The sequence below is a fragment of the Nymphalis io genome, chromosome 17, assembly GCF_905147045.1.
Source record: "Nymphalis io chromosome 17, ilAglIoxx1.1, whole genome shotgun sequence".
Taxonomy (NCBI): Eukaryota; Metazoa; Arthropoda; class Insecta; order Lepidoptera; family Nymphalidae; genus Nymphalis; species Nymphalis io.
In genome coordinates this window covers 9,527,977-9,554,295 of record NC_065904.1, presented here as the reverse complement: position 1 = coordinate 9,554,295, position 26,319 = coordinate 9,527,977, and the positions used below count along the sequence as shown (strand labels likewise).

Sequence of the window (26,319 nt, the reverse complement as noted above, 5' to 3'; positions counted from 1 at the left end):
CTATGTGTACCACCTCGTTAACACCTTTAAACGCCATACCACTGTTAAATAATCTGTACTCACTGGTCTCAAAATTATAAATAATAAATTAGTGGCAAGCGACAAACACCATTTCCAAAGAGGAATGTTTTTTTCTATTATATTGATAACAAAAAAATATAGAACTACTGACACGATTTTCATAAAAATTGTTCTGAAGCAAGTTTAAGCCCCAAGTAAGGACTAAAACTAACCCACCCTGAAATACGGCACCCATCCACACCCCAATACGGCATACTAAAGATATGCTTAATTACAATTTTATCATACCATCTATTTAAATTTTAATCATCGTTTCGTGTATTCTATTTGTTTATATTTTCATCTATTTTTGGTTTATTCACTTCAAACAACCAACAGAGCATGGTAAGACGAGACAGTGCAAATTAAACACCCTAATAGACAACTACCAGCTGGCAATGGTTGACAAGGCAGCCTTTGTCTTCCAATTGATCCAACCAGCCAAGATTAAGACAATCTTAAAGTAACTTCTCTTTGATCTTAATTATACTGGAATTTGTAATTATTTTTAATTAATTCTCTGAAAAGACTCCATGTATTAATAGAAACTGGATTAATTTAAACGTGCAAAAGTAAGATTTTTATTAAATGAGAAGAAATCTGTTATGACTATTTTTTTTTAATTTCTTCGTAAAGTAAGCATAAGCTTAATAAACAGCTAAATAACCTTTTTAGTCGATTTTTTTAAATAATAATCTCATTTCATTTTCATACAAATACCCCTATTATTCATTATCCTTTAGATACGTAAATAAGTAAGCAAACGAATCACATTTTTAATATAATAACCATATGTTAACAAATTTTTAACTTATTACCGGATCGGAATGTAGATTCTACGGAAATACACAGACACTCTTAACCTCAAATTTAATTACATAACTATCGTAAATAAACACTGGATTCTGAAAGGGTTAATATTTGACGGGCTGGTTGGCGTGGTTGGTAGACACTTGCCTTTCACGCCGAAGGTAGTGGCTTCGATTCCCACCCAGGAGAGACATTTGTGTGTATGAACATGGCTGTTTGTACTGAGTCTGGCTGTAATTATCTATATAAGTATGTATTTACAAAGAGAAAAGTAGTATATGTATGTAGTATATCAGTTGTCTGGTTACCATAGTACAAGCTTTGCTTAGTTTGGGATCAGAAGGCCGTGTGTGAATAATGTCCCAGGATATTATTGTTATTAATAATAATACTAACATATCACAAAAAAGGCAAAACTAAGACGCTCAGTAATTTAAAATTTAGGTTACGTTAAAATACTTGAGAACGCCGAGAGGAACGAAATAGAAGGCAAGGGAATGCAAAATTTATATTTAGTCTGTCTGTGTTAGTTAAAAATATAAACAGCAAAAGTAGACCAAAACCGTAACCTTATTAATTAGGCGTATTTATTTCAAGTTTCGTTGCCAAAAGTAGGCGAAAGAGGTCACTTGGCAGGCGAATAGGCCAGCTGGGTGTAGGCATACGTTCTTTTTTTCCCTCTTTGTGGTTACGGGCTAGCCATTACCGACTACTATACCGTCGTAAAATACTGTCGCTAAGCTAACATTGATCTTTAATTTCAGTATATTTGTAATTAAATAAAATTTGTGACGGTTTATCCACCAACCCCCATTGAAGCTGCTTGGTGGAATAAGCTCCAAGCTTTCTCCTCCAAAGGAGATTTTCATAAATATATGTATATATATACATATATACATCCTCCAAACAAACTGGCAGCCGATGAATATATATATGGCCGCTGGATGTATATATATATATACATCCAGCGGCCATATATATATATGTATTCTATGTAAATACCGGCTTTACCCGACATTAGAATTCTAAACAAATGAATTAAATTAAATTATTAATAAATTAACTAACTGAATTTGTACGAAATATATTCAGTTTGTAAGGAATATAACACTAAAGTTTCTAGTATTAGTTAGTTAGTATTTACGGAATAAATCGCAAACTTTAGGAAGTTTGTGTCAGAACTAATAAAAACCTAATTCTTTAATTTAAATTTCCCCTTCTCTAATCAATGTACTGTTTGTTTCCCAAATAAATAAATAAAAACACAAATAAATGCAAATTTTCAGTGTAAGTAAGAGGTTTTTTGTTGAATAAATAGGTCATTAACCGCGGTGCAGTGATGATGTACTCTTATCCGAGCGATTAACTGCTTTGATCGGTCTGCTGTGAACTGTGAACGAGTTATCTCTTTCTAAATCATTAGTACAAAAATCATTCAAAAATCTAAGATAACTGCAAAGATTTTAAAAGATCGGCTTATTTAAATTTATTTTTTATTCGTTAGCCAGACTGGCAAATAAGATGATGGTAAGTCATTACTGATGATGGTATATCAACCATCACTTACATTGCCAATATCCCACCAAGCTTGGGATGACCTCTTTTTTATGTTAGAGGGGGCAAACGAGCAGGAGCCCACACGAGCAATGAGTACGCTCTTTTCTTGAAAGTTTGTATGTCATATCGGTTCGGAAAAGTCGCCAGCGTAAGCTGGTTCCACAGAGTGGTTGTGTAAAGAAGGAGTAAATGTCAGGCACCTCGTCTTCTATTTTTTATTCGCCACATAATGGTAATTTACCAGTGCCCGTTGACGTTGACTGCACTGAAACAAACATTGACCAACCCTTACATTATTATGTACCAACAATATTGGGAACCAAGATACTATGTCCCTTGAATACTTAGTTTGTTTGAGTATAATCTCAAGAATAATGAATGAAGAGACTTTTTTTTGTAACTGAAAGAACGACTAAACCAAATCAACAAACATAAAACTTATACATACAGCGCGTTTCAGAAAAGATTTTAGTATATAATCTTATTATATAATTAGGTGAGCTTCGCAGTTTCACCCGTTTTAATTTTTTTTTACCTGTAGTTACTGCCAGTGTAATTTGTCCATGGTTGCTTCAGTTATATCAATAACCATATTACTTGCAGCTGTATAATTTGTAACTATAAATGAATAGAATAATAAAAAAACTCTAAACCATTGCTCATTTCCACGTCGGTGAACACAATTATCATTAAACGCCAAAGTTTTAATTTGGAAGCGAGCACGCAACGCCGAAACGCGATATTGTACCGCAAAATTGTATATTAGTGGTTCCTGGTATTTATACGTGTATTGAAAATTTACATAACATTGCAGTATTGTTATTAATAATGAACTAATTTTCTCGTGGTTCGTTAATTAACTAGAAACGTAAATCTACATAAAAGTAAAGCTTCTACCGTTTGTAGAAATATATACAAGCCAGTTGGGGTGAGTACCCATTCATTAGTTTCTCTGACGTCAAAGTATAAAGTCAAAATAAAATTGTGCAAATATGCCTCACACTCCCATTGCTGGGCTACTCGTGGACAGAACCCATGATGAACCCCGCGACAAAGTTTGTTTGAGTATAATCTCAAGAATAATGAATGAAGAGACTTTTTTTTGTAACTGAAAGAACGACTAAACCAAATCAACATACATAAAACTTATACATACAGCGCGTTTCAGAAAAGATTTTAGTATATAATCTTATTATATAATTAGGTGAGCTTCGCAGTTTCACCCGTTTTAATTTTTTTTTTATAGAACAGGAAGGCGGAAGAGCATATGGAACACCTGATGGTAAGTGGTCACCAACGCCCATAGACATTTGCATTGTGAGAAATGTTAACTATCACTTACATCACCAATGCGCCACCAACCTTGGGAACTAAGATGTTATGTCCCTTGTGCCTGTAATTACACTGTTTAACTCACTCTTAAAACCGGAGCACAACAATACCAGGTTCTGCGATTTTGCGGTAGAACATCTGATGAGTAGGTGGTACCTACCCAGACGAGCTTGCACAGAGCCCTACCACTAGTAATGTAGATCATTGACGTGAAAATCGTTAATTAAAGGTTCTTATTTTTTAATAAATAAATAGGAAACCTAAAACGTAGAAAACACATAAGATTTTTCATTAATATTTTTATAATATAATCATAATTTTAGCACTCTCCCATATATCGAACTAAAATAATTAACATTGTACACATAATTAACTTGTACCTATTTATAAAAAAAAAGGTAATATAATAGGGCAAATTAATTGAATTGCATTTGTTTTTAATGACGCTCATTTATATGCGCATTTTAATAACGTAAACTTGTACTAAGTCCCATTAAATTGATTTGTGTTCAGACTACATAATAAACTCAAAGTAATACTTGCAGTTTCATACGGCCTTAGGTTGGTCGAATAGCATAAAATTACCGCATGCTTCGCCTTCCCTAACACATTCATTATTAAATGTATTACTTTGTGTAATTTTGATAGATTGTTAAAAAGTTATTATTATCATGTTATGCTTGGTAAAAAATTATATCGTGATAAATCCAATTAATTCAGATACATACATAAATGTACATCAACCAACATTTGAGCAAGATTTTTTTTTATAGAATTGGTTGGCTGACAAGCAAATGGGCCACCTAATGGTCACCACTAACACCCATAGACATTAGCGTTGTAAGAGATGTTAACCATTGCTTACATCGCCTATGCGCCACCAACCTCGGGAACTAAAATGTTATGTCCCTTGTGCCTGTAATTACGCTAGCTCACTCACTCTTCAAAACGGAAAACAACAATGCTAAGTACTGCTTTTTTGCGGTAGAATATCTGATGAGTGTTGTGACACCAGTTCCGAATTAACAAATTACAGAAGATAATGTTTTTTGCTCAGGTACCTTTTTTAATAGCTGTTATTTCATTGATTTTTATGTATATAATAAATGTCATCTTGGCTTGGCCATGGCGGACAATCGAAAAAACTAGACAATTGTGCAATAGATATATAAAGAAAAAAGGAGTGTCACGTGATGCCCTAGGTAAGCACTGACAACTGCTAAAGTATGCGCTGCTACTGAGAATTTGTACAGACAACCCAATAGCTTTTATTGATCTAAGTAATTCCCAGACTTTGAAGTATGTAACCTTAAAATCTAGCCACTAAACAAACGATGCATTTAAACTGTTTTACAAGCTATGTACTCATTAAAAGATTCATGGAAATCCATCTAGTGTCTAGGCAAAGTTCTATTAGCGCTTTATTATTAAGAAGATATTGACGTCGTGTTAATTAATAACGTTTTGAATATGTCAACGATGAAAAAAACATAGCCACAGATAGAAACAATTTCAAATCAAAATCACAATTTAATTCATCATATTTAAAAAATTTAATGCTTCAATTTAACCAAAACAAAAACTGTAACGAGTTTTGCAAACAAGAAAAAATGCCTAAATGTACGTACACTTCAAATAAAAACTTAACGACGTCCAATACCAATAAAATTGAACTGGAAACAGCTTGAAGCCAAACTGAACCCAACGCGAAATGAATCATCTAAATCATAAACAAAAAAGCTAATACATATTGAAAACTCTTCTAGTCATTTAATATAGAAACAAGAACCTTTTAAAAAAATAAAACGCTCGTTAAATAGCTTGTTTTAAAATTCACATACATTATCAATGTGCGTGTTAATTGAGGAAATTTTATACGTAACTACGGACTAAGTTGTATTCAGTCCGGACGAGATAAGGGAACACGAGTAATTCTCGACCAATCTAGATAAAAACGCTGACTAACGACCTATGTAAAGTAAAGGCTTTTCGAATAAAGTATTGTCGTAAATTATGTTATAATAATGTTATAAATATATTACTGTATATATGTTTAATGCCTGTTTGTCTGTTGACATGTTTCTCTGTACTGCTAAATAGTACAAAATGATGATGATGTCCTCCTGACTAATTTCGTCTAGGGCACTCGATCTCAAGAGAGATTAGCCAACTGCGCAGGACATATAATGCATAAAAGTGTGCGCAAACACAGATGTACTTTCTATTCCGTCACTCCCGTAATTCGATGGGAAGCCAATCCGTCAAGCAGAACTATACGCATTTTCTGAGACACGGGAAAGTACACAGTTCCAACGTCCAGATTTCGGGGCGCTACAGAGAATCTTCGACAGAAGACTTTTTTCGGCCCGACCTTCTGCGGCTAATATCTGCCCACTGGACCAACGAGATCGTCAAGTTATGCCAATGTATTACAAATACTAGTATTTTTCTTCCAACCAAAGACATCAGCACTGTAAGAAAAATAAACCTTTCCTTACATCGTCAATGCGCAACCAAAATTGGAAACTAATATGTTACGAGTGTGTTCCTAGTACTTGCCTGCCTCAAAAACCTTTTAATCCAGAATATCACCATACTAAATATTGCTGTTTGGCGTTAGAAAGTGATTGTAATGAGTGGGTACTTCCAATTCAGACGGGCTTTCACAAAGCCAAGTGTACCACTAAATTATAAGAACTCATTGTTATAATGGATATTTGATGGATGGACTCAATTTCTAAAAAAATATGAACAATTGAAAACGTCATATAAGCAACACTTAATTTTAACTCACTACTAAAACTATTAAAATGCAATTTGGTTTTCCCTAACTTAATATTCAACCGGAGGAACAATTATTATTATCGGATTTTCTTTTATATGCTAATTTCGTTCCGTTTCAAGATTTCGTTGTAAGCGGAGAAATGTTAAATTATTAAGACGAGATTTTTATTTCAATTCTTTAGTTAATTTATATACGTTTTTTTATATTAATTTGTGTTCATGATCGGCTGTCGCTCGGATACAAAAAATCTGAGAATTAGAAAAGTAATTGGAAGCCATTCTGTTGTTTTATTTTTTTTATCGAGAATTGCTTTTTTCAAAATAAACTTTGACTAAAATATATAATTCGCATTTATAATTTAAAATTAATAGTCCGTAAATGTCACATTTTGAAGAAATGGTTTGGAGCTTATTCCTCCATGCTGCTCTAATGCGGGTTAACCCCATCACATATATAGCAACATTTAGTATTGTTGTGTACTAATTTGAAGGGTGAATGAGCCAGTGTAACTACAGTTACCAGGAACAAAACATCTTAGTTCCTAAGGTTGGTGAAGCATTGGCGATGTAAGAGAGTGTTAATATTCCTTAAAGTCTCAATATCTACGGGCAGTGGTGACTTACCTAAGGGAGCCACCTTTGCCAGACTGTCTTCATTTTTTAAGTAATAAAATAATCAGAATGACATCATCACCAGTCTTCATCCTACTAGCTTTCATTATCACATTCTATTATTTAACTAACCTTCCCTGTCCATTTTTTCTTCCTTATCAATTGGGTAAAACTTTTATATGTAATTCTTCAAAAAATGGTGTGTTTTCTGTACAATCAAGTCATGAATCACTTGTCAGAACGATTTACATCACGGCGTTCCCTTGTGAAGGGTGAGTGAATTATCGTGTATCATAAGTCTATAGAGGTTTGAATAGAAGAAAAAAATATTTTTGGGTTCCGTAATTGAAAACTTAAACTCTAATTGGATTATTTTCGTATCTGTCAATGGCGTATTTTGTAAATGTATGAATTCTGATACAGACGTTAACGAAATTAATGACGAATCAAAACTGTAGACTAGAGCTTTATGCATAATATATAAAGATAAACATAACAATAAAAATCCATTATAAGTTATCAAAATAAAAGTAGTAAAATAGTACAAAACCCGAAGCGAGTCCAATTCGCACTTGGTTAGTTCTTGTAGATAATTTCGTCTAACCCGTGTCAAATCTGCGACGTACTCATCGAATTTGATCAGTGACTGAAAGTTCTCTAGTTTCTTGCCGTCCATACAATAATTTTGTCAAACGTACAACTTCTCAACAATGAAACTGTCCCAATAAATATTCCTTTTTCGAATGTTGTTCGATTTATTCTTTTTTTTTTTTTTTGTTTTCAGATGACTAGATTCAAAACATTTTGAAATAAAAACAATACATTTCTAAAAAAATATACAAAATTACCTCTTTATGTACGTATAGCTGCCGAAAAAACTGAAGGTATTATTTAGATGTTTCATTGTAATTATTTATAATAGAACTATTCTACTTTTAATTAATTTTAATGTTCTATATAATTTATGCTTATATTTTTATAATAGATTTTCCGTTTAAATCGTATGTTTCCTCATTTATGTTTCTTTAAAATATGAAAACTTTACTGCTCACTGAATAATCCCTTATCTACTAAGCTAATGTTATGTGTGTTATAACTATTGTTTGTGCTCAAAAAATAAATAGATAAACAAAATATATTCAGGATACACATAATATGATAAGATTATTATTATATATATTATTATTATACGTACTATAAGGTCAAGTATTCACCCATAGAAGTGGTGAAGAAGTTAATGATTTGTTTTATTTGGGTTGAGTTTTTACATATTTTATGTGACTTGAGATGACCCAGTGGCTAAGAACACGTGAATCTTAACCAAAGCTTACGGATTCAAACCCGAGTAAGCACCACTGAATTTGTGTTTTTAATTTAACTCGTGCTCGGCGATAAGGGAAATCATCGCGAGGATATAAAAATATAAAATATATATTTAAAGGTAAAAATGCTAACAATATGTTTATTTATTTATTCTTTATTGCACACAATTGACAAACATATAAAAGAACAAGTAGTAGATATAGTATACAAAGGCGGCCTTATCACTTACAGTGATCTCTTCAACCTCTATAAAGAGAAATGTTTATATGTTGTATTTAACCTCGAAACTTCAAGGTTAACCTTTAGCAAAAACTAACATCAATTAGTTTCAATAACAACAAAAAGGCCCACAAACAATTCGGCTGCTCAGATGCCTTAGTTTGAATAGACAAGATAATTGCTTTGTTGAACTTTCCACCGTCTGTTTGCAAGCGTAAGACAGGTTGATGGTAACTATTTTAAGTGTCTGACGTCAATCGATCTAGAGAAAGGTATTCTGACTAAAATTATGTACAAATTAAATAAGTTAGGCAACTCCTAAATTGTTTTGTTTCAATCGTTTTCTTAATATTAGAAGCTCGAAGCTCTTTAAATGATTATGACAGTAATAGATTTTATGAAAGTAAATTAAATTCATGCTTGTCAAGGTAATGGTCTAAATATAAAGCGGCTGAAACTGCGAAGCTCAACTACATATATTTTATACTAAAACCTCTGAAACGCGCTGTATCTTATGATATATATAAAATACATATATCTTAGGTATATTGGCTTAGTAAGGCATTATAAGTCTTCTCAAAGCAACATATCTATGTCACTCAATAGCTGAATGTCCACGAATCAGTCAGGATATCGTCGTCACATGTAACACTCTATTATTAAAAGTAAATACGCGTGGACGAACAACAAAATATATAATATGTCCCACTGTTGGGCTAAGGCTCTCCCTTTTTGAGGAGAAGGTTTTGGAGCTTATTACACCACGTTGCTCCAATGCGGGTTGGTGGAATACACATGTGGCAGAATTACAGTGAAATTAGACACATGGAGATTTCCTTACGATGTTTTCCTTCACCGTCAAGCAGGAGAAGAATTGTAATCACAAATTAAGCACATGAAAATTCAGTGGTGCTTGCCCGATTTGAACCCACGATCATCGGATAAGATTCACGCGCTCTTACCACTGGGCCATCTCGGCTTTAAGTAAAGTAATAGTAGGCTTGACCGCCTGTTAAGTCTACTATTATGGTATAATTCATTATTTATTATCATACTCACATTAAATAATAATACATTATATTAAATAATTTTGATCTTTATTTGATTAATTTCACAAGTTAACGTATACTAAAGATTCGTCCATAAGAACCCAAGCGAGCAGAAACGATGAATAGAAAGAGTTATATATATAAATCAGATGCTTTTTTTATTAGAGTGACAAAGATAGCACTATATAACTCAAATATTCTCAAGTTCAATCTAATTTTGAGAAAAGTACAATATAAATTATTGGAATTGCATATTTCAAAGCAGAGAAACATGATTGGCATAATATACCAAATCAAAGCCATATGCCACAATCTAGAATTATAAAAGGATGGCCACACATTTTAGTTGAAGTAACTACGAATGTTCTATTTATATCTTGGTTGTGCATGTGTGGACACAGCTTTACAATATAATCTGTTGTATTTATGCCGCTGTGCTTGGACGTGCAGGTGAGTTTTACAAGAATCACCTTTTCACAGTAGGTACGAACGTCTTAAGCGAGGGTGCGATGATAAGGCTTACAAAGAGTTCCTTTGAAAATTCTGTGTAGGCATTTTTTCAAGGACTCTCAGACTACCAACATTATTTTTAATTCAAATTTTATGAGTACTTTTAAATTTAATAATACAGAAACTATGCATACTTAAATACCTATCATAGTATCAAGTAGATAAATAAATAATCTAAGTTTTATTAACTATATTAATGGGATTTTTTTTTATTGTAACTATCAATGTACCGAATACTCATAGTAGAAAAAAGTTTTTTCTATATTGTCAGAAGAAATGAAAATAATAAGCAATACATTAGATTATTTTAATAACGATAATTCTTTAAATGATGAAATATTGCCATCATTGCCCGTGACTTATCTAAAATAACAGAATTACATACAACCTGTTCTATTTTCTAAGAACCAAGACACGAGGGGGAGGGCTGGACCGATTCCAAGCCCGAGTTTTCGTTTTTGTATGAAAAATGATTATACATTATAAATCTCATCTCGTGATCAGATGAATGAAGAAACCTGCATGCTATATTATATTACTTTCCGCATTATGACGCGTGTTGGTATAAGCTCTATGAGAAAAGGGGCCTCCTTTTTGGCGTTTGCCCAGCAATGGGAAAATGACAAACTCTTTACAGAAGATATAATGAATTATAATGCTGTGACTTAAACCACTTGTTTTTTATTAATTTCTATGATATTTAACAAGCATTTGCTTTTAAAGTAAACAATATTAATTTCTACCTTCCTATTCTAGTTACAGATACTTAGAAATGTCACTTTGTGTTACCTTACCATTACTTAATTGAAACTTTCTTACGTTTCTTAGAAACAAAATGCTCTTTCTTCTTTTGTCTTGATGTTCCAATGGAAAGTGGTCTTCGCAAATAAACATTAGCATTGAAAGAGGTATTAGCTCCTTTACAGCCAACGCTAAGGCTAAATGTGTCAACGATTACACTATCTAGCGATTTTAATTTCACAATCTAAAAGTCATGTATATATATATATATAATTTACAAAAGTAGCATGAGGTGGAACAACAACAACTATTAAGCAAATAACTGATTATAAGGTATTTGTAGTACGACCGCCCGCAACCAAAATCATGTCCCATCGTTTTATGGCATACAAAATCATTAGATAATCTAATCTATTTCTTAAAACTGCTGAAACACAAGTAAAAAACCGTAATTATATATATATTTATTCGATCGTTATTTGTCTTCGTATTGTGCATCAGGTTCAAAAGTGGAACAGTCAAATAAACACGCTTCGCAGTTCATAAATTCATTATTAGTAAAAGTATACAAATATATCGTATAAAACTTCGTTTTATTGCCTCTACTGGCGATTGAATTTAGAAAGACTGTTAGCATACTTGCTACAATTTCACGCGGTCAAGTCCTCAATGTCAATAAGTCCTCAATATCGATAGCTAAGTACAGAGAACAAGTAAATCTAATTTGAAAGTTGCGGGTTGTAACCCGGGCAAGCATGACGGAATTTATAAGTGCTTAAGTTGTATTTATAATTCAGCTCGTGCTTAGCTGTAAAAGAAAACATCGTGAGGAAACTTTTACGTGTCAGGTAAAAATATGTGTACCCCCACTGGAGCAGCGTGGTGGCATACGCTCTAAGCCTCAAAAGAACAAGACGCCTTAGATACCCAGCAGTTGGACGTTATGGGTTGTTGCTAAGACCTCAGTGTATGTAGGCAATTCTCATGTAAATGAATAGTTTAATTATTTAAACTACTAGTTAAATTGGTCACAACAACTGTAACTAAGCTAATAGTTGCAAGTGGGATCTGTGACATGACAAATATTTGTATGCAAATAGGACCACGGCAATATGACCCCTATTGCGATAGCTATAACTGTCATATTCTCAGCTACTGTTTATATTAAGTGTTTAATTTCCCACTGAAGGTAGTTGTAATTTGCTATTTGAACGTGGAAATTTAATTATTTATTTGCATAATGTTTTTATACTACTTATCTATTTAGTTTCTTGCCGTTGCTTGTCGGTAGAATCTACATTCTAAGTCGAACATGATAATAATCTAAAATGATAATTTAAAAGTGTTTTTAATGGGCTATTTGATTAAGGAATATTTAAATTTAATTTGTTTTCTTTACTATCGTAGATAATTACTTTTATTTGTAAATTTTGCTGACTTTAAAACAATATATAAATACATCTGTTTTTGTGTTTGCGGATAATAAACCGATCTTAATGTTTATTTTTTTGAATAAAGTTGTTCAATCTGATTTAAATCTGATGAGAAAATTCTATGCAATAGGACAAAATTAAGGAATATAACTAAAAATTCTATACATACTTATTTGATACATAAACTGATATAATAACAATATTTACTGGCCCGAAAATGAAATCATATTTGCCTGCTATGTACTTTAAACGAAAACTACGTAATAAGCATATTAAATATGTTTAATATTTTAACTAAATTATTTATATTTAAAACAAATTTATTATGTGTATTGAAATTACCCATACTTTAACAATTATAAATTTTAATATAATTATAATCTATTGATAAAAATTATATTCTTTTATGTTTTTTATTCTAAGAAATTTCTAAGAAAATTAAAAAGTGCATCGAAAATTCTATTATGATAAATGGAAGCATACGAGCTTTCGTTTGAGTAGTTTTTGAGTGTGTGTGTATATGTAGCATAAAAACTTTTATAAAAGCATTTCATGCGAGTTAAAATTTTAAGTTGAAAAAATAACATTTTCACTGATAAAATCCAATTTTATCATTGAATAAAAACGTAATTATAGACGCCCAAAACTATTTTCATTCTCCCTGTACCGAACCAGATAGTCCCGTGGAATTTTCAATTAAAATATTTCTTTTATAAATTTTCAATACTTTTAAAAATAAATTATTCAAATTACATTTATTTTACGTCCATTTTTTTAATAATGGGAGTATAATTAAAATATAGGTAGACGCAGTTACATTTCACAGATAAGAGTATAAAACTTCGAGCATGACCGCGTTATTTTTTTTTATTTAAATCAGATCAGGAAGACAGACCAGCCACCTTACCTGGCTGTAAGTGGTTATTTCTGCCCGTAGACATTAACGAAAGAAAATCAGCGATTTGATTTTTTTCAAAGATATTTTTTACTATTAAGTATTACTGCTAAAGCCGGAATATAACTTTAAAAAGTATAGATATTTAGCTATAGAATAATGAATCATGTTTGGGTACCATCAATCCAGACCAGCTTGAAAATAATCCTACCACACGAGAAAATTGTAATATTATAAAAATAAAAAAAAATAAAAAATGTCACGACCCGGGTTTTGAACTCAAGATCTCGAAATCTGCCTTATATGCTAACCACTAAACCAAAAAGGCTTATATACCAAAATAGATTTATTTATTTAGAAACGGATAGGAGGAATCCACAACAACCGAATATAAATTGATACCACGGTAAAGGTCATTCGATCGATAATCAATTAACCTTCACGAACCATTTTTGGTCAATTATAGGGATATATATCAAGATATTATACGTGAACATTAAATTTAACAGTATTTAAAAGATTAATAGCCTATCTTCAAGTTTGTGTGATTTAAGATATCGAATTTAATTTCATCGAATTTCCTAAATTTGTATCTGCTATTTGGGTGATTTTAGCGATCGTAACGTGGACGATACGAACTTCGATACTACTATTTAGAATAGTAAATTTAACTCTGACCTAGAAGGCTCAATGGATGGAATAAGTACATAGTAGTACATAGTTTCATGTGTTTTATTTATGTTTATAGTTCGTCTCGTACTCAGCAATAAAGAATACTTTATCATGAAAAAAATATTGGCTTATCTCAATCGGAGAAGGAGTAAAGATACACAAACCTTAGATTTACGTATTTCATACGATTTGTTATTACTCGTACTTCATATTACGAAATAAAACCAGTTCTTGAATAATGTATATTTATTTATAATAACACATGTTTTCACACACACTACACGCTACTTTATTCATGATATTATTTCAGAGTTTCTATTAAAAACTTCGCCGATATTCAATACGACATTTTTTCACGAATAATTTATGAAAATCATAGATTTTTTAGTATTCAAGATAGAGGTTGTATATTACACCTAAAAATATTAAATATTTTTACTACATAATGAAATCGGTTTTCTTTAAGAATCGTAATTTGATTTATAAAAGTAATTTGATATTACACAATTTTTATAAATATATGAATCTGTTACTTTGTATGTAATTTATATTTCAATATTATATGGAAGGTGCAAAATTTCAACAGACGGTGATTAGCTTTTTTACTCTATAATACATATATATTTGTATAAAACTGTTTGTGTTTTCAAATGAATGTTATAATTTTTCCGAGAAATAAAATTGTTCATAGTTAATTACTAAACCAACAATTGGTTATAACTTACCAATAAATCCATATATATTATTATATAAATGAAGCCGATATGGCCTAGTAGTAAGAACGCGTGAATCTTAGCCGATAATCGTGGGTTCACCACTGAATTTTCATGTGCTTAATTTGTGATTATAATTCATCTCGTGCTTGACGGAGAAGGAAAACATCGTGAGGAAACCTGCGTGTAACTAATTTAACTAAAATTCTGCCACAGGTGTATTCCCGTAACCCGCATTGAAGCAGCGTGGTGGAATAAGCTCCAAAATCTTTTCCTCAAAAAGGGAGAGGAGGCCTTTGCCCAGCAGAGATATTCACCGGCTTTTACTGTATTATATTAAAAATGTTAGTCATTAATACAATCGTTTGTCTAATAAAAATATCCTTTACGTCTTAATTTGTTAGCCGTTTAACGTTCACACTACAGTAATTTGAATGTGGAAATCAGTCAGCGCAAGTATGTCTTTGCGTGTAGTTGGACCATTACAGTCAATAGGCTGCTAAGTATATGTATTACGACCCATATCTCATGTATGTAATACTGCTCCATTATCGAAAACTAATTCTATTCATACCACTCCATTAAACGTAACTTTTATTATTATTGACTTATCCGATTTCCACAAAGTTTTGCCCAAATATGTCAAGCAATCTGATAAATAACATAAGTAACATCCGATCGGATAAGAATAAGGAAATTCTGCTTAAATCTACCCAAAATAAAAATATATTATATTTTATGACAATTCGTGTTAGATATTTAATTTTATTACAATGCTTGCGAAGTTTATATTATATTTAAATTAAATTATTTAATATAGTATATGATTAGATCAGAGTTATTACATTCTTATATATTTTCCAAGCACAATCCTATGCATTCATGTGTTTTTGGTTATTAGTATCAATGGATATGAAATTATTTTTCTTTTGCGCAATTACAAACGTTCTTTCCCGCACTTCCTAAGTTAGCTAGTTTTACGTGGTGGTAAGGCTTTGTATTATATTCTACCGCCAAACAACAATAGTTGTTTCCAAGGTTGGTGGCACATTGATGATGTAAGTAATGTTTAATAATTTTTACAATGCCAATGTCTATAGTTGGTGGTGACCCCTTACCATCAGACCTATTGTGTTGTTTAATAAAGCTTGAAATAAATCGTTTAAATGTATTAATTATATAAAGCTTAAATACATATCGCAAACATAAAAATGAAATTATAATTAAAACTGTATAAAAGAACATCAATGCTTGAACGCACTTTATAAAAATGGAAGTACTTAAGAGCCAACACTTTCAATTTATTACGATAGAATCTCCTGGCCGAGATTTACTGGATGAATAAATAAAAGAAAATTGGTTTGAAAAGGTTCGTGCAGTGTAAAACTCGTGAGAGGCATTTGACCGATATTATTCAGCTGGCCTGCCCTTAACCCAAAAACTTTTTTTAAACTGTTGCACTGAATACCTAAAGCAACTCTTTGAAATGCAACGTAATAATAAAAAAAATGTTTAAACGTCTCGAAATATCAAAAGTAATGATACAAATTCAAAACGTTTAACTCAATCACGACTTACATTTCTCGTTTCACGCTTCAAAAAAAGCCTTAATTAATTATTTTTTGTTAGCTTATTTTTTAAAATGCTTAGTCGTTATAGATTCATCAGGAAGCGCGCCTTTCATTAATTGATGGACGCTCACAAAAAAGTTGTTAACCTACCTACATTTATTTCATTTTTTGAAAATCTCTTACAGTCATCTTGACTAAAATACTTTAAATAATAAGGAAATATACATAAAAGTAAGGAACGACAAATAATCGAAATACGAATTTTGTTATTATACGAAATTAATATATGTTTATTTTGTTATTGAAGCACTACTTTCCAATCGAAAACGCTTTTATAATATTCCGCATACCCACTGCAGATATTTATTTTTGTAGCCGTTCCTTTTTTGGATACCAGTCTCGTAAGGTTCATAGGACCTAAGATCTTAATTATTATTGTTATTAATGCTCTACATGGACAGGACTACCTAAGAACAAAGCCCTGTTGGTAGTAAGTCTGTGTTCTTGTACTATATTATTATTACTTAAACCAGACAAAATAATGTATAACACTAAAATGCTACGTAACTTTAATAATTACCAATAAATACTTAAAAGTTGGCCTAGTGGTTAGAACGCGTGAATCTTAACCGATGATCGTGGGTTCAAACCTGGGCAAGCACCACTGAATTTTCATGTGTTTAATTTGTGTTTATAATTCATCTCGTGCTTGACGGTGAAGGAAAACATCGTGAGGAAACCTGCATGTGTCTAATTTCATTGAAATTATGCCACATGTGTATTCTACCAACCCGCATTGGAGCAGCGTGGTGGAATAAGCTCCGAACCTTCTCCTCAAAAGGGAGAGGAGGCCTTAGCCCAGCAGTGGGACATTAACAGGCTGTTACTACTTAAAATACCTGCAAAATCCTTAAGAGCATTCAGTGGGAATAATTTGTTTATTTAAACAAATTTCGCTTCCGCCTCTCCTGAAAACATATCAAAGTGAACAATGGAACCGTTTATTCCAAATCAAATGGAAAAATATTTTTCCAGATACTTCTTGGAAGTATATAGGAAACGTCAAATTTGAATCCATTCATTTGAAGATGGCCAACAATAACACGAACTTCTTGTTTATTGATGAACTCAATATGATGTTTTTACGCTTATTTTTATATGTTATCAATTATATTTTAATAATATAATAAACGGGGTAAAAATACGTTATGAAATTTTTTTTTTATATTTTAAATTCATAAGTTTGATACATACTTAAACCCATTGGAGTTTTACCTTACACCAGCGCCGTTGACTGTTCTAAAATAAGCACTAAATTCTTAACAAAATAAAAGACAAATATTTGAAATATTAGAAACTTCTCCCTACAAAGGTAATGACGATGAGATGTTTTTTTTTATAATATAGTAGAACGTTCTACTATATTATAAAAAAAAACCACCTGATGGTAAGTGGTCACCAACGCCCATAGACATTGTATTGTAAAAAATGTTAATCATCGCTTACATCGCCAATGCGCCATCAACCTTGTTAACTAAGTCCCTTTGCCTGTAATTACACTGACTCACTCACCCTTAAAACCGGAACACAACAATACCAAGTACTGCTGTTTTTGGGTAGAATATCTGATGAGTGGGTGGTACTTACCCAGACGAGCTTGCACAAAGCCCTACCACCAGCAGTTGGCGAGATTTTAATAGAATTTGTTAAATGTTCATTCATTTGAAAAAAAAAACATTTCTTATCCTGATTTAAAAAAAAATCAAAACGAAAATATGAGCATACCATAAAGACCATTATAAAAGCCATATTTTAAATAATAAGAAAATAAATACAAGTTATACAAAGGTAAGCAACGCCTACATGGTACGTATTATGCTTCGATCACAACAAATATTATGTCATTTAGAATCTTAATCGGAACTGTACTTTATTGAAAAATTGTTTTTTTTTTTTGAGATCACGATCTATATCGTGTGTATGCAAGTCCATATCTAACAACATATATACTAAGTTACAAGATGATCGGTTGAGTAGTTAAAACTTGAAAGCCTAGCAAACTTTTGTTTGTCTGACAAATAAATAATATAATACCTCTTTATTTCAGATGAAATGGCGAGTGGCCGGCGGGATGGGCATACCGTTCGCCGCTGCTGTCTTCTGCATGCTGCCCCTGTTCACATCTTCAACTGGAGACATACGTAAGTTATATATTAAACAAGAAAATGAAATACGAACTTGTTTCGTCAATAGTCTACATTTAGAGCGGGTGAATCTGCGAAATACAGGCACTTATATATTAAATACATATTATATACTAAAATTATCGCCGAAACTCGCTGCGTCCTCCTGTATGAATTTGATGTATATAGTAGCTATGTAACTTTAGTAGTTTCTTTAGTTATATATATGTCGAGCCGGTTGGCGTGGTTGGTAAATACTTGCCTTTTACGCCGAAGGTTGTGGGTTCCCAGGACAGACATTTGTGTGCATGAACATGTCTGTTTGTCTTGAGTCTGGGTTGTGATTTACTATATAAGTATAATTTATGTATTATATATATTTTATATTATAATACATAAATATATTTACAAAAGAAAAGTAGTATATGTAGTAGTATATCAGTTGTCTGGTTTCCATAACACAAGCTCTGCTTAATTTGGGATCAGATGGCCGTGTGTGAATAATGTCCTAGATTATTATTATTATTTTATAAATTCCATTACGTATTTCAAGATACATGTCAGAAATATAAGAAAATATAATTATTATTTTATTTAACACCACCGATTTAATAGAATATATATTTTGTTCAGCTTATATTATTTAATAAGTTATGTGTCTGATACAATATATATATTTTATGATATCATTTAACTAAATTTTTATTAGTACATGTACCAGAATATATGGATATTATTATTAATACGTGAATAATGAACACGTCTGTTTGCCAGAGAGGTAAGTGTACAACCAATTTTTTTTTAATTTAACTTTGAATCTGGATTTTTAGACTGGTCTGGATGGTATTCAGCTCACTATCGGTTCATCTTTATTATAGATTCACAATGAAAACCAAAAGTAATATTATAAAGCTATTGTATTTGTTTGTTACATGCTCATTTTAGTATCAATTTGTATACTTCGAATTATGTTCTTTTGCTTATGTTCGCAAATTTCTTGGAAAAGGTTAGGTGTACTTAATAACATCATGCAAACGAATGCAACCAACGGGGGCGAAATCTTATATTAAACTCAGATGAAACCGCGCAGAGCAAACATGAGCACGTGAATTCTGGACATTATATATTCACTATATTGCTTTTAACAAAAGTAGTAAAATTACACTCAGTAAGATTATTTTTTTATAAAAAGATAAAATTCAATTTATCCCTTTGAATTTTTTCACATTCAAGCGGTCCATAGCAAATAAACAAAGAGAATAAGCCGCCCAATCCACGGCCGCTTATAAAGTGTCAAGCTGACTAAACCTACACATGTGGAAAGCATAGAAAACAAACATTTTGCTGCCTTTTTGAAATATCAATAGCGAGAGCGAAATCGAAAATGCGTTCGAAATAACAATGATTACACAATAGCATTTGTTTTTAAACAAAATTCAATAAAAAAAGTAATAAGTAGATATGCTAATTTAACGTTATCCTGTTAATTGTATAAAGTAAGAAAGTGTCCCACTGCTGGGCGTCCCACTGCTGTGCGTTCCACTGCTGGGCTTCCCACTGCTGGGTGTCCTCTACTTTTGGAAAAGAAGGTTACTTAGCTTATTACATCACGCTGCTCCAATGTAATCATTATATATGTAACAATTTTTTCTACCGATACATTTAGTTTTCCTAAGATGATTTCGTTCATCGCCGACTACGAGATGAATTATGAACCCAAATTAAGCACATGAAATTTCAGTAGAGCTTGCCTGTGTTTGAACACTCGATCATCAGTTAAGATTTATTTAATTACTGAGATTAAAGAAAATAAAATATATCTATCTATACATTAAAATACAACTATTTTGCAAAGTAATAAAACCTGAGCATTTTATTTTTTTATTTTAGACTATATATGAACTTAAAGTATTTATGTACTTAATACATATATGTTTCGTTTTAATCCACTACCTAACCTATCCTCCTAGCCAGCCTTTCTACCTTACCACCCATTCGACTATGTACACAACTGCCTAAACTCCCATCCATCTACCCCCTCATTTCCCTTTGATCTATCACCCGTATCTATACCGTACAGTTATATTACAGGCATGGAATAGATTGGTAACAATAAAATTATGTAATATTCGTGTGGTTACGTCCATTGGTAAAGTCTCTTCTAACTCGACCTACCGTCATCTGGCGCGTTAGATGACCCAATAGATAGAACTCGTAGATCTTAATTAAAGATCACAGGTTCAAATACCAGGAAACACTATGAAGAAAAACTTTGTAAGGAAAACTTGCATATGTCAGATAAAATTTTACACCGTGTTTTTCCACCAACCCGTATTAGAACAACCAAACGATTTCTTAAGAGGAAAGGATGCTTTTTCAGTAGTGGGATTATTATGTTATATATTTTATAGGACATCACGGTACATCAAGAGCTCGTGGCTGGCGCGGCAGTGTGCAGGCGTCAACCGATGTTACTGCGAACAATTCAGTAAGCAATGTCACAGCCCAGCTCGGCGGCACTGCCTACTTACATTGCCTCGTGGGACATTTGAGTGAAAGAGGCGTAAGTATAGTTCTGTATCAATCAATACAATCAATGTAAAGTCCTCATTCACTTCCGTTCACTCCTTTTAGATTTAGATCGAATTTAACTAGGCCATGCTTATATCACATGAAATTCATAATTTCATAGATACCCTGATACAATTTTACATTCAGAGAATATTTTAATGTTTAACCAAATCTTTGTATTAATATGATAACATAACAAACTAATTGTTATGTAGTATATATTATATATGATATGTTATAACACAGAATTCATTCGAGCATACTGTAACGTGTGTAGTGTAGTGTACTGTGTAGTTTAAGAGATAGTGCCAAAGAAAAGAAAAATATTGGTGAAATCAGTAGAATAGTAAGTAAAAAAGTTAAATTTTAAGCTCAAGAGATTGGCTTATTATCAGTACCGAAGGTCGAAGGTATAGTCCGTCTTACTGAAATGAATTTAATAAAAAAAGAAGATATTTTACAGATTCCGAAACAGCCTGTGAATGTCCCACTGCTGGGCTAAAGGCCTCCTCTCCTCTTTTTGAGGAGAAGGTTTTTTTTTTTTTTTTACAGATAAAAAAAATCATTTTGTTGAAGCAGCAAATACGACCCACGAGACTAATACAAATTTTGCTTTAATTATACATTTTCACTTTGCCAAAGTTTTATTACGAAACGTTGTGACTATGACGATGAATGTTTCATGATAAATATGTAATATAATATCAAAAGTTAGGTCTCTATTTTGTAATATCTAAAATTTAATAACACCTAATAATAGAAATTACGACCACATTTCATTTTAATGCAGCATTTACTGGTTTTGTGGAAATTAGTGACTTCGTGACTAATTAACACGTTGGTCAAAACGCTGCTTTTCGCAGGTCAGACACATGTTTAATGATTGGTCATAGATGGTCTGATCGATGAATTTCATTTTTGCGCTACTTATTTATAATTTTCTGTATAATTGCTTCATCAGATAAAATAGTTCTACCGTTTCATTATAAATAGCCCATGAATTACAAATGAGTACAACAGCGTCGTTCACAAAACATTAATTATAACTTAAGTAGAGGCATTCCAGCAAAACACACTATTTAATGCTAGCTCCACAGCGACTTGGACTACAATTGGCTAAAAATTACAAAAGACCATTTCTTTCATACAAAATAAATCACTAATTGCAGGCAGGATTTGCTTTGTTGATAGAAATCTGCTCGCTTCGTAACCGCATTGCAGATTGTAAAAGTTAAAAAAAGGGCTCATTATCATTAACGTCTCATAATGATATGTTTATAATAAAAAAACATGTCACTTAGTACGCAACACCAACTAGATAGACTTCCAAATTCCAACTTCGAGAAAGAGGTCGATCGTCGAAACCAACTCGGCTGGACAGACGTGTTCGCTCACTATGGGCCTCATAAGAAGGCTCATGGTCACTCAAAGAGCAATGGAGGGGGCTATGCTCGGAGTTTCTCTGCGAAGTGATGATGAAATCCACAGGCGAACCAAAGTAACCAACATAGCCCGAATAATTGCTAAATTGAAGTGGCAGTGGGCGGGGCTCATTGCTTGCAAAACTGACGGCCGCTGGGGCAGATGGTTCTCGAGTGACGCAGCGTGGGCAGGCCCCCTACAAGGTAGACCGACGACATAAAAAGAGTCGCGGCAAGACCAGCAACATGGAAAGCCTTTGCTCAGCAGTGGACGTCTATCGGCTGACATGATGAGTACGCAAACGTATCATAGACAAAGGTTTACTATAAAAGGAGTATCATGTATAGTAGCGACGACGAAAACCATTTTAGAAGTATGCATTTTAAATTTTGAATCAAATTTTAAAATGATTATAAATCAACACCAGTAGGTCTTTTTTTGTAAGAACAAACTCGAACTCACCGCTTAAACGGTAGTTTAATGTTAATAATTGACATGCGACATTCAAAAATACAAGCATCAAAATAGTATATCACATGTAAGTCGGTTGATAACGTTTCGCGGGTGATTAATGCAGTGAGGTCAACGCTGCAAATCACTTTTGGATTGCTAATTATATATATATATCATAGTCTACTACAAAAGTGGCATCATGTATGGATATACTGTGGCAACTAAAAAAACCATTTGTGAATTTTTAAATCATTATGAAGCAAAACTACATCAATTTTGGAATAACTAATTGTTTTTCATTTCAAAAAACGTCATATTTTATTATCATTAGTTACCAACATTTTTCACGTAACACAATTTGGTCAATTTAACTTTAAGCTTATTTATTGAAACATTGTTGCATTTTCACGTGCGATGCGAAATATTACGACAGTTCGAAACTAATTTCGTTTATATGTTTTGCAGCAAGTGTCGTGGATTAGGAAACGAGATTGGCACATACTGAGCTCCGGGAAATTCACATACACCAACGATGAAAGATTTCAGGTGAGTGATAACGGATTATATAATTATTTTAAGTTGGGACCTTTATTCAGTAGTGACGATATTTCGTTCGTAATATTGTAGATATTATGAAAAATCTCAGTATTAACCATGTTTCAAATACATATAACACTTATGTACTTCGTGATGTATGCCTTGCATTTAAAAAATTACCATATTACTTTGAATTCGGAAGTTAAAAAATTGGCATTTCATATTTTTATGCCGTCTAGTAATTTCTTCTAATACTAATAAAAAACTAGAAAATTTATAGTTAATGTATTAACTATAAATTTTCTATATAAATAACTAATTTAAAAATAAAAAATATAACATTTATAATCAAATTAAGTTAAAAAAACTGAAAGACATAATATTTAAAACAATAGCATAGAACTTAAACAAAACGAAATCAACCAATAAGTTAAAAAAATACACGTTTATGCACAGTACGTTTATACTCCTAGGTTTTAGGAGGTTATAGGAGGTTTTTACCCAGCAGTGAGTAGTTTACTTACATACAGATCAAATGAATTTATATCTTGTAACAAATATCACAGACATTAGTTTATCCATAAAAGTAAGTAAAGTAACAGCCTGTAAATGTCCCACTGCTGGGCTAAGGCCTCCTCTCCCTATTTGAGGAGAAGGTTTGGAGCTTATTCCACCACGCTGCTCCAATGCGGGTTGGTGGAATACACATGTGGCAGAATTTCGATGAAATTAGACACATGCAGGTTTCCTCACGATGTTTTCCTTCACCGAAAAGCACGAGATGAATTATAAACAGAAATTAAACACATGAAAATTCAGAGGTGGTTGCCCGGGTTTGAACCCACGTTCATCGGTTAAGATTCACGCGTTCTTACCACTGGGCCATCTCGACTTCAGTTTATCCATACTTATGTACATATCTACCTAATACTAAGGAACATCCAATAGGGGACAATCGCATGTAATTTGTCCGTTAAGATTGATTGAACTCGATATATGTGCCTATCTGATCCTTGGAACTATTGACGATACATCAGCCTACTAGATACATCATAGGAGATAAGGACATCATTAAATCAAATCCATTGTAATAAACTATTTGCTAACCGGCCTTCGCTCGATCTCTCTAACTCTGCTCGATCTTATGTTATCTCTGTAAACGAATATATTGTTTTTTTTTTATTTGAAAATTATGTCAGAAATGAGCTTAATTTTTTATGAGAATTTTTCAAGGAAGCTTTTTATTATTAGGATAGTATTGGCTAATAATTGAGTGGTTTTACTACCATAATAGTTGATATAATTAGGAGAATAGATTTTCAAAATTCAATAAAGCAGTTTTATCCGAGAATCCTTTGGGTGCTAATTTTTATTCTTCGCATTTTTGAATTAAGTTCACACCCGTTTAAATTGAATTCGATTTTATAATAATAAATAGTGATGGCAAATAATAAATTTATTATTAAATAATACTTCGATTTATAAATCTTTTTACATCGGACGAGCCGGTTGGCGTGGTAGGTAGATATTTGCCTTTCACGCCGAAGGTTGTGGGTTCGCTTCCCACCCAGGACTGACATTTGTGTGCATGAACATGTCTGTTTATACTGAGTCTGGGTATAATTATCTATATGAGTATATATTTACAAAAGAAAAGTAGTATATGTAGTATAGCAATTGTCTGGTTTCCATTGTACAAACTCTGCTTTGTTTGGAATCAGATGGTCGTGTGAATCATGTCCGAAAAAAAATCTTATAAGAGCCGTTTGTTTTCTTTTTAGGTACTTAGTCAAAAAATGTTTTATATTCATTTACAATCTTACTAAGAGGAGGGACAACCTTTGTTCCGATGTTCTATACAGCTAAAATTTAATACAGTCTTACTACCCTTACTACCTAACGATACACTAACGATATATGTATATTACGATATAATATAATATATAAAGTTTTATTCTTTCAATGGATTGAATAAAATATTCTTCTTAAAAAAGATATCTTGAGATATAACTTGAGAATTCTATTATATTTATTCAAACGTATTATATTACACGAGAGAGATAATTTTCTTACCGTCTACGTCACAATTTTCCATATTATATTTATCCTGTAACTCTAAGCTATCATAATATTAAAGTTATATATAAACGAGATAAGATTTTTATGAATCAGAAATAATTGAATAAAACTGTCATATGACAGTTTTATTATACATATATTTATACTTATACATATCTTTATACTATATCTTTATATTTCTTCTTAATTAAAATTTGAACGTATATAAAATTCATTTCCTCAGCAAATAAGCTCGCTACAAATACAAATAATAATTTAGTTAGAAACTAGACACTTCAGCGCTAAGCATTGAATGGGCACGAATTGGAAACCGCAGAATTTACGCTTTACAGCACTAATGAAAATGTGATCCTATCTGCTGCAGTATAATTTAGATGAGTATCAAATTAACTAACCAAGTAATCACCTATTCTGACTACAATTGAGGGAATTACAGCATCGATTTTCGCTAAAAAATTCTCAGATCTAAAGCTTGTTGATTTTTTTTTATATTAGCCAGCGGTTGAAAGCGCTGATTTTGCACCTCGTGTCTGATTATAATTGACATTTCTGATAAACTGATAATATGTGTTAATATGTTTTCATATTGTAAAAGCCTGTCGTGTGCAGGCTGTGGAGTGTGGATAGTAAGAGTTGGGCTTAGGTCCTCATGACGAATAGGTTTGGAGTTTATACCACCAAGGGCTTCATGGATATACAACTGACAATGCAGGTTTCATCGTGATGTTTTTCTTCCGTCCGTCAAGCACGAGATAAATTATAAATGCATTATATATGGATGGTGGTGACCACA

The 26,319-nt window shown here is 32.2% G+C and overlaps 1 protein-coding gene across 2 annotated transcripts in view; it reads left to right on the top strand.

Moving 5' to 3' along the window:
- LOC126774681 (hemicentin-2-like) overlaps positions 1-26,319 on the top strand; it is a 319,165-nt gene that overhangs the window by 259,734 nt on the left and 33,112 nt on the right. For both annotated transcript variants that reach the window (XM_050496216.1, XM_050496217.1), the window contains 3 exons: positions 18,389-18,482; positions 20,876-21,027; positions 23,376-23,456. In XM_050496216.1, coding sequence (XP_050352173.1) covers positions 18,389-18,482; positions 20,876-21,027; positions 23,376-23,456 — 327 coding nt within the window. The remainder of the gene's footprint in view (positions 1-18,388; positions 18,483-20,875; positions 21,028-23,375; positions 23,457-26,319) is intronic.